This window comes from Belonocnema kinseyi, chromosome 3, assembly GCF_010883055.1.
Source record: "Belonocnema kinseyi isolate 2016_QV_RU_SX_M_011 chromosome 3, B_treatae_v1, whole genome shotgun sequence".
In the NCBI taxonomy this organism is placed as follows: domain Eukaryota; kingdom Metazoa; phylum Arthropoda; class Insecta; order Hymenoptera; family Cynipidae; genus Belonocnema; species Belonocnema kinseyi.
Window position 1 is genome coordinate 18,557,784 of NC_046659.1, and position 10,887 is coordinate 18,568,670.

A 10,887-nucleotide genomic window follows, 5' to 3' on the forward strand; every position below is an offset into this window, starting at 1 on the left:
ACAGACTGAAGATATTATCCGATTTCAAAATTTCAAAGTGCGCTGAGTTTCGGATTGGACTGGGCCACTTTTCCGCACCCAGGCGTTTCCTGGACGCACAATATTGGTTTTTCGCCCCAGCCTAATGTCTATGGTCTATTATATGATAAAGAGATCAATATTGTTGTGTTATTCGACTTTTCTAAGGCATTTGACTCTGTAAACCGCAAACTCACCCAGCTTAAGTTGACGTCCTTTAAGCTGTCAGACATGACAATTAGGTGGTTTGAATCGTACTTGAATGGTAGGTTTCAACAATTGAAAATAGCCAGTACCAATCTTGGGCCAGTACCAATCTTGCATACATATTGAACAGAACCCTATCCGGAAAAGAGCCGGTAATCGACATTCGAGAAAACATTTAGAATTCTGCACCATCTTAGAAGAAACAAAGAATCCTTGCCTGTTCCAGCTCGTAAAGGGAAGGGGGGGGGGGTAGCGCCAATGAGTTAACAGTCAATGATTTTTTTAAAGTTAATAAGATGTTGAATTGATCTATTTTTTTCTCATTTCGATTTCTACATTATTTTATATCATTTTCTATAAGTAGTAAACATATGAAAATAACAATGTTTTGGTAATTTAATTATTTCTAACAACCTGTATGTACTGGAAAAATTACCTTTAAAGATACCCAATAAGAAGAATAAGTTATTTTGAATAAAAATAGAGATAGCTGTAATATAACCTATTATTCGTTGACATTTTACTAGAAACAGATTTTACGCAATGTTTCTACCTTGTCAATACAAGAAACCTGCATACCGACTGGATTGATAATAATATTTAATAGTTTCTTCTGTGTAGCCCACAAGATAAGTTGCTGTTCTATATTGCCGATCATTTATCGACGAAACTTGTAACACGTATATCACCTAAGCACTTGTAAATATTATTTTCGTCGGGTCAGTCCCCCTGGCCAGGCCTCACCTACTTATGAGATTTAATATATTTTGGACTTGAATTACGTCTAATTAATATAATTAAATTGGGTTATGTTGTTTTATCTGTCAAAATATCAAAATTTTAAACTGAAAGGATTGTCATTAAAGTTGAAAACTTTATATTTTGGTCAGCGAAACGTCCATTCTTTCGTGGTAAAAACTGTTTTCTGTATAATTTTTGCTTTGCAACGTAAATGTTCGACATTTTAGTATGTAAAACTATATCTCTGATAAAATATATTTATTTGATCCAAAGTAGAATTAAAAGTATTAAATAATAGCCATACTATAAGAAAAATCACCTTTGCCCCACTGGTTGGCGCTGCCCCCCCCCCCTCCGCTAACATACTTCTGGTTTAGAGCTTGATTCTGCCACATTTTGATTTTAGTTGCATAGTATATGATAACATAACAGATGAACTTAATTCTAAACTTGAGTGAGGACTTGATGCCTGTATTCATTTTATTTATGACTTAGCTAAACATTTACATCTAACAACCTATCGAAAGAAAGCAAGTTTTCTCAACGTAGCTAAGAAGAGACAGTATTTCATGAGTAATATTTTATACAATCTCTTTCATACCGAAATCCCGCAATATATTTTCAATTTATTTGTATTTTTGAGAAAAATCTGTCTCTTCTTTCCAAACTTCGAAAAAGAAAGAGGTAATCACGGTCTTTCATAGTTAGGGGTGATGGACTTGGGAATCAACTGCCTATATCAATTAGAGAAGCGTCTTTCTATTTTTACTTGAAAAAAGATTTTTTTATGTATCTGATTCATATTGACCATCTGGTTGACGAAGGGCTAAGAGAAATTTTCTCAAACTTTGTACCTTGAATTCATATCTCGAGGTCGTAACTAAATCTTAAATTCATAACACGCAGTCTTTAAGGTCGTATCTTTAATTTAAGCCAATAAAACTTGAAAAAGCTCCATGGGTTCTTGAGGTATGACTAAACAAATCTAAGTCTCGAATGTCAAATTTCAGTCAGTAATTACTGTTTTCGAGCGCGAGAGCGGTGATCATCGAGAATGTTCGGATATTGTTTCTTAACTTCAACTTGTTACCTTTAATTTAAGCCCATAAAACTTCAAAAATATTCACGGGTTCCCAAGATATGACATAAATGTTGAAGCTTGTCTGCGTCGCATATCAGTCAGCGATCACCACAGATGGCCAGACTTGCTGCTAAATCTTTTGAAATTCAGATCAGATACGCTTGGAAATTGCTAGTCGTATATCGAGAACAATTATGGATTTTTAAAGTTTTGTTGGTTTCAATTCAAGATAAGACCTTGAAGACTGTCTGGTATAAATTTATGATTTTTTCTACAATTTTACTAGGTCGTGCCATAAAGTCGTGGTGGATATACAAAATTCGAGAAATTCTTACATTTTTAAATCTTCTTGAATGCTAAATTATCTTCAAAAGATCCAAAATATCTCCATTAGAGCTCATTCAAAGCGAAATTCAATAAGCTTTTTAAAGGTTTCATAAAAAGAATCTCGCTTCTTTTGAAAACGAGCAATTACGTTTCAAACTCAGCAGTGATTTTTAATCGTGCTGTCGATGATCGTACCGACAATTTCCGATGATAGGGTACTATTAGCTTATATTCCACATTTGTCGAGAATAATCAGACATGCAGACATTTTGAGCAGTTTATTCCCAAAAACAAAATGTGTAATAGAGATAAATGAGGAACTTGGTGAAGAATATATTATCAATAAATATGAAACTAGAGCAGATAAATACATGAAACTTCGAAAAAATTTTAAAATGACGTTACCACGAATAATGATTGTATCTCTTTGTTACAATGTTGTTACAATGTTTGCTATTCAATGATTATTATTTATTCCCGGCTATATCCTTTATTACTCATTTGTTGCTAAGATGCGTTGTTTTCGTTTTAATAGTGAAAAATAACATTAGCAATAATTTTTTTTTACAAAAATGACGCAAGGCATGGAAACAGATTATTAGACACAAATTGTGCATTCAAAAAGGATTCTTAAAAATAAAATAAAAATCAAAGAAATACATTTTGAGACAAATGAGGCAAGCTTTGAAAAAAATTAATGGATAATTGATGCTCGAACAAAAAAGAATTATACATTTTTCATGAATAATTTTTTAATAGGACACGTAGTTTTTGTTTTAATGTAATGAACAGCGTTATAAATAAAAAGTTTAATTTTTGGAAAAACTACATAAGACGAAAAAAATGAAAAGACAAACATTGTTCAACCAAAAAGGATCTTCAAATTTGTTAAACACTTTTTTTTATAAAAATATATTTAAAATTAAGAAATTTCTTTGAAAAAATGACGTAGGCTGCACGGAGAAAAATTTAAAGAGATTATTTCACAGAAGCGCGTGATTTTAGAGCTACAATTTTTACGTACTTTAAAGTCTCGGACTCTATGATCTGAAAGCATAGAATTCGAGACCTGAGAGCATGGCCTAACGCCTCAAATGCATAGATTTCAACTATCCTATTTACCAAGTTTACCTTCTTAAGATAATCGGTCAAAGTGGACCTATTTACGGTTGTATTTTAGCCATGTCTATTGTAGCCCACGACTCAGATATTTAGAGTTTTTTTAGCAAATTTTAATGGCTAAGCTGCGGGGTAATAACTGAGGCCACATTTAAGAGCTTGAAATACACAATACCTGTTGTTTTCAATTTTGAAATAAACCTTTCGTAACTGCGTTTCGTGTATCGGAATCCTGAAGGTTGGACCGCCATAAATTGAAACATAAAAAAGGACCTAAATCCTTTAGGCAATCTGTAGAGATGAAATATTTCCAATAAAGACTGATAATTATCTTTGCAGAGAATTATTCATATTTTGTACGTATTGCCTTCTTACGTGATGGAACCTTACTAAAAACAGGTCAAAGAATATTAATCCATCAGCTGTGAAATTTTTTGTCTGTCGCGGATTTTCAACTCCTTTCGATGCCTCAGCTATATTACTTTAAGTAACTTAAACTAATTAGCTCCTTTACTTATTTAACTAATTACTTAAATAACTAATAGTTTAACTAAATAATTAAAACTTAACTGATTTAACTAATTTAAAAGAGAATAAACGCGTGGTACCCTACTTATGGGTTAAGATCTATTTAAACGAGCAGACTTGATGAAAATCAGTTATATTCGTTTATCACAGTTCACTGATTCTGCATTTACTATCATTTTACTCAGGACGCTAGTGTCGTCATATACGATGAATTTCGACTATTGGTATGATTGCTACCAAAAACATGATTTCGTGCTAAAGATTAAATGTCTAAAGTTCTTTATCATCTATACTTCTTTATCATTTTCTAGGTGTTTACTTTTGCCGGAGTACCAGTAGACTTTGAAGACATCGACATTGATCCAAATGCAGATAATAACGATGATTTGTATTATGCGATCACAGCTATTCGTAGGAATGGAGTTGCACTGAAAGGGAATATAGAAACTCGAAGTAGAGAAGCTGGAGTCCTCTCTCGCAATGTTGCTCTGCGTAATGAACTAGATCTGTACGTCAATGTTCTGCACTGTGTGTCCTACAAAGGTGTCAGGTCACGACAGCAAAACATAGACATAGTAATCGTTAGACAGAATACGGAAGGAGAATATGCTATGCTGGAACATGAAAGCGTTGATGGAGTAGTAGAAAGTATGAAGGTTATCACCAAATCTAATTCCGAACGTGTTGCACGTTATGCTTTCGAATATGCAAAGCGTAATAATCGAAAAAAAGTTACCACGGTGCATAAAGCAAACATAATGAAACTTTCTGATGGATTATTCCTAGAAACTTCACGAAGGGTCGCTAAAGATTACCCTGATATCCAATTCAATGATATGATCATCGATAATACCTGCATGCAACTCGTGGCAAATCCTCATCAATTCGATGTTGTCCTCACAACAAATTTGTATGGAGCTATTGTATCAAATGTAGTTTGCGGTTTATTAGGCGGTGCTGGTCTTTTAGCAGGGAAAAATTATGGAGATCATTACACGATATTTGAGCCGGGTACCCGCAATACGGGTAAACGTATAGCAGGAAAAAATGTCGCAAATCCAATCGCTATGCTTAATGCTGCTGTAGATATGTTACGCCATCTAGGCCACAAAGAGCACGCTGTTTTGATTCAGAATGCCATCAACAAAACCGTTAATGAAGGAGTACATACGCCAGACCTCGGTGGAACGGCCACTAGTAGAGATGTTGTTGAAAATATAAAGAAACATATTAAGATTGCTTCGATCTAAAAAGACTGATCATATTGTCTCTTTTCAAAGCCTAGAAAACAGACACATGTTGGAACTCGTAGAATTAGTAACGTCTAGTAAATTGAAACTTGACCCCCCCCCCCCCTTGAATGTTAAATAATCCTGAGATGCATTGTAGACATAAAATACAATGTAAAAATACTGTTTTTATTATCGCTGTAATTGCTATTTATTTTTAAATGTGTAAAATATACCGTCAACCGGGGTGAATCTCTAAAATAAATTTGACAAAGCCATTAAGGGGTTAACATGTAATTGTATTTTCTAACTGATCTTGGGCTGAATAGATCACACGATGTCTACTTTATTTCCCATATAAATAAATATATATTTATTTGTAAGAAACTTATAATGCTTAAAATGTCAACTTCCCACGTCGTTCAAAGGTTAGACTACCAAAACTTTCATATGTATGTTATCTCACAAAGAAGGAATTCAAAATTACCGAAATTACTAATGCTTGAAGCTCTCTCGGAGAGGAATAAAATCCCTCCTAATTGTTTTCTTGTTGTTGTTAATTTCGTTTTTAAGTTATTCATAAATAACCCAAATCGCGAGGTGAGTCTGAGTTACGGTTTGTGAAAAACTAGTGATTCGCCACGGTTGACATACTGAATTTCACAAAACTTATAAAAGAAAATATACAATTTTTATAGATTACTAAAATCAATTTTGTTGTTGTTCGATTATTGTAAAAATGGGGTAATCTATGATTTTAAATGGCAATAATTCATTATAACGTCATGTTTATTTTTTTAATGAAATAAGCTATATTTGATATCAGGAAAAACTCTAACCTTCCACTAATCGCTCGGATGTGGGATTTTCCATTATTAATTACTTTTATCTGTAATTACATAACTGAAATGTGAACGAAAATTCGGAAAAAATTAATTTTCCTCGAGATGATCGGTTATTGAATATTCTTTGGGTATATGCTTGTATTGGATGTCGAATAATACCAGAAAAAATATCATACCACTATTCTTAACGGAAGATTGCGTTTTGTGCACCCACACACTAAAATGCATATAGAAAAATTCTAACTTTCCTCTAAACTTCTGGTTTTTAAATTTTCCTTAAATAATTAATTTTGCCTAATGTCCAGCAACACAAGAAAAAGTTTATTTCCAATATCCTTATCTGAAGACTGCCTCTAACTACCCAAGCACTCGGAAATGTACACAAAATTCGGGAAAAATTCTAACTTTGTTCTAATCGCAGTCTTCCGATAATGATATTGGGAATACTTTTTCCTTGTGTTAGTAAAGAAAGTAAGTTAGTACGAGTAGTAGGAAAGTTAGTTTTTCCGATTTTCTGCGAATAAATTTAAGAGTGCAATGAGTTTTTTTGTGTAGCCTGATATCATATAAAAGTGCCTAATCAAAGAAAATTCAAGCACCGATTTTTAGTAGAAATTCAGAATTTTTCCCGATCGCTAAACAAATACAAATTCATGTTCAAATATTTTTTAAAGATTTTATATTTTCGTTTATAAACATCGCGAACTTCAATCGTATAAAGTATAGGTAATTTTATTTTTTTTGAAACTAGTTATGATGCACTTAAGAATTGTATAGCAAGTACTATAGCGCATTACATCTCAAATATACTAAAAGTCGACCAGAAACTTTCAACGTGAATGCCACGAGATACAGCCCTTCTATTTGCATGTATCGAAATAGAACCTTGTTATTTGGACTCTTCGATATCATAGGCTAGGGTTCCTTTTTACTAGGATCGATTTTATGTCTTTCTTATTAGTAGGTGCATGGCCAATGAAAAACATAGCCATAAACTCAATAATGAGCTAGATATGAACTCGATGGAAAAAACACACTACATGCTTCTATGTTACCAAAGGAAGTTGCCATGCTTTTAAACAAGTATCTCGTTTTTTATGAAATTTCTCTTCTTACTTTCATTAGATTTATTAATTGATTAAAATAGACGTACAATTAGAAAAAAATTTGTTATAATTAGATTTTAAATAAATGAATATCTGTAGAGAAAATAAGGATTATATGTGATTTATTTCTTGAGAATAAATACCATCACTCATTTGCATCGGTATACCTAATTACATCAGTTAAAGAGTATTAACCCTACAAAAAAAAACTTTGCGTACAATATACAATTAGACATTTTCGAACAATTCATATGCATTGTAAGAAAAATCTTTCAATGGCCCTTCTAGTTCACCGGGTAACGTTCTAAATCTCGCTGTCATCTATTTTTTCCAACATTTTTTTAATTTCTTTTAATTTATTTAAATACAACGTATTATTATATTAGAACAGAATTATAATTAATTTGTGTCCATACAGAAAAATCCGCAGAATTGACCCCCTCCCTGAGTGCGTGATGTCATTTATGGATGTCCTCAAAGTTGAAGTTCAAGGTTCAAACTATCGTTTATTTAAGGCCTTTTATTAGAATGGACTTACGGTTCTTAACTTTAAGGCTGAACGCTTGCATTTGTTTTCGTTTTTTTCGTAAAAATGACTTTGTTTAACCCTCAAGTTCTTGCGTACGTGACAAAACGACCTCATTTTTCATTCAAAGTAGCTGCAACTCTTTATTTCAAATGAAACTGCCGAACGCGCCCTCTGTATTTTCAAGTCAACGCACAAGACAAGCGACAGTGCCACCGTCGATTTTTTCAGTAATCCGAACAGTAAGCAATTAAAGACCAAAGTGGAAAAGTTCTTTCTGGCGGACTTTTGCCGCGGCGCGATTCAGTAATCTTTGGGTCTTCAGCAACTTGCTTCAGCGCGGTATTGTTACGTTAATGCGATTCTTTATTAATCGTTCTGTATTTTTCACCCTGAAAATAGTTACTTGTGATACAAGAATCCTAACTGGAATTTTTTCACCGCGTATGAAAGTTGCATCACGAGTCAGAGTCGAGGCGAGTACTGCATTTCACACGAAGCAAAGTGTTACTCAGGGGTTGAGTATCCAATCTAAGTATCCAATCCAATTAATTCAATTCATTCCAATCCAACCCAATTAATTCCAATTCCATTCAGTTCAATCCATTCCAATCCAATTCTTTCCAATCCACTTCACTCAAGTCCATTCCACTTCATTTCGATAGTTTCTACGAATATTAGGCTGTTGTTCGCTCACCGTTAAAAAAGCGTTCATCATCTTATTACAAATAAGCTTTAGTCTACCTTCCCGCTACGGATAAGAATGCGTCTAACCTCATTCAGCTAAGTTTTCAGGAGGAATAAATAGTCTATAATTTTTCAGAACAGTTCCTACGAATTCAAAACTCCAGTATTTTGTATTACAGTTTGTAATGTAATTTCAGCTCCTATAACTTTCAAAACCAAGCTTTTTAAAGATTATTAATTTCTTTTAACACAAGTACGTGTTTACTAAATTTCCTACAACAAGAAGGTAGGGGCATTCTTATCCGTAGTGCAAAGATAGACTAAAGCTTATTTGTAATAGGATTATAGACGCTTTCTTAACGGTAACAGGACAATAGCTTATATTCGTAAAACCCATCCATTTAACTACAATTAAATCCACTTTACCCCAATCCAATTCAATCTAATTCATTCCATTCTACTTAAATCCAATCCTATTCAATTACACAGGCCCACAAAAGAAGGTCTGCATGAGACAAGTGACTAGGCTATCCTTATGGATTTTGGGCCGCTGAATACGAATATGGCCTTAGAACTTGCCCTACACGTCCCAGTTTTCCCCTAGATACAAAAATTAAGGAAAAGCCTAAAGATTTTCTAGTCACACAGGCAATACAAAAAATTTGTCAGCACGAAACAAGTGACTAGGCTAACCTTATGGATTTTGAGCCGCTGAATCCAAATGTAGCCTCAGAATTTCTCTTACGCGTCTCATTTTTGCCGTAGATGCAGAAAATAGGAAAAAACCTATGGATATTCTGGACGTTATTTTGATAATACTAGTATACGCGAAAATGGACACATGAATGTTATATTCTTTCGTCTCGCGACATACAGAGACTTAATTTGTTCACAGAAATTCTCTAGTGTGCCTTCTGTTTCCCCTAGCTTGGGCAATTCTACGGAAATTGAAGATCTTATTATATAGATTTGGATTCAGTCGCTCAAAATCCATAAGAGTAGCCTAGTCACTTGTCTCATGCAGACAAATTTTTTGTGTGGCCTGTGGGACTAGAAAATCCCTAGGCTTTTCCCTACTTTTTGCATCTAGGAGAACACTGAGACGTGTAGGACAAATTCTGTGGCCATATTCGGAATATAATTTTTAATCACATACCTCTGAGAGAGTAGCGGTCCTGTTAATGAAACATGTAAATAGTTCATGGTGGGCGGACCTGTTTTCACATTTAATCCTACTATTATAAAATTTCACGTCAAGTTTGCCTGGGTTGATGCTATTTTAATCAACACATGAAAGGATATTTAGCTTAAAAGTCAACCATTTTTTTACTCTCTAATTTTTCAAAATCTTTAAATATTTCAAAATGATCATGAATGGTAAAGTATTCTAATAAAGTTTTTTTTTTAAATATTATTTTATTTAAAAACCCATGATACCTACTATTCTTAACAACCAAAATTTTAATAAGCCAGGTCTAGACTGTCACTCAAACTGATGCCAGTATATACCTGGCGTCATTCTTCAATGCACAATTGCACCCTAACCACTCATGGTAACAAGTTTGGAAGTAAAATAAAGTTTTAATCGTGTTTAAATGTTTCACAAAGTTCATGATTTTGGTTCATTTCGATCAAAAATAGCTTTTTTTAATGGTCAGTTTTATCAATAAAATTTGAAGTTTTCAAAGAAATTATATGAGGAAATCCTTTTTCAGTCTATAATGAAACGATTTCTCCAATAGAAGTAAAATCGGTGAACATTAAGAGGTTTAAATTTGAAGTAAAAAAAATTATATTTCCCTATGTTAAAATAACGAAAACTTCATAAGAACTAACAATGCAAGTCGCAATATCTAATTGTTGATAAAAAATGTAAAAAAAATGAGCAGGGTTGTATTACGCTTAGGAATAATTTGACTCGTTGTGGGTATGAAATTCGAAAATTCGCTTTTTTTGGCACAAGCTAATGCCCAGATAACAATATGCGCGCACAATAATTGCGTATTGACTCGCACGCGTGCGGATTATAAGCGAGTTGCGACGATTGTACCCGGAATATTCTATTAAACTAATCGTCCGTATAATCGGCGCTCTTGGAGGTGCCAAGCTTTCACTGGTTATTAACCTGAAAAGCATCCCTAACCACCTATCTCACGGTCGTGAGACGTGGTTGTGGCTGAAATTTTACCGCGATTTCGCTGGGAGCGGGTGCAATTTTCCAGGTTAGTACCCGCTCCCGGCGAAATCCTGCGGTTGTGCTTATGACAAATTTTTAATTATATATATAATTAAAAATTTGTCATAAGGACAACCGCATTATAATTATATATATAATTAAAAATTTGTCATAAGGACAACCGCAGGATTTCGACGGGAGCGGGTGCTAATCTGAAAAATTGCATCCGCTTCCAGCGAAATCGCGGTAAAATTTCAGCCACAACCACGTCTCACAACCGTGAGATAGGTGGTTACA

General features: G+C 33.8%; 1 protein-coding gene across 1 annotated transcript in view; it reads left to right on the top strand.

Annotated features, from left to right (window-relative positions):
* LOC117168732 (isocitrate dehydrogenase [NAD] subunit gamma, mitochondrial) overlaps positions 1 to 6,161 on the top strand; it is a 60,357-nt gene extending 54,196 nt beyond the window's left edge. The window contains exon 2 of the mRNA XM_033354465.1: positions 4,333 to 6,161. Within this exon, the coding sequence (XP_033210356.1) occupies positions 4,333 to 5,271 (939 nt within the window). The 3' untranslated portion in view covers positions 5,272 to 6,161. The remainder of the gene's footprint in view (positions 1 to 4,332) is intronic.
* Positions 6,162 to 10,887: the final 4,726 nt, after the last annotated feature.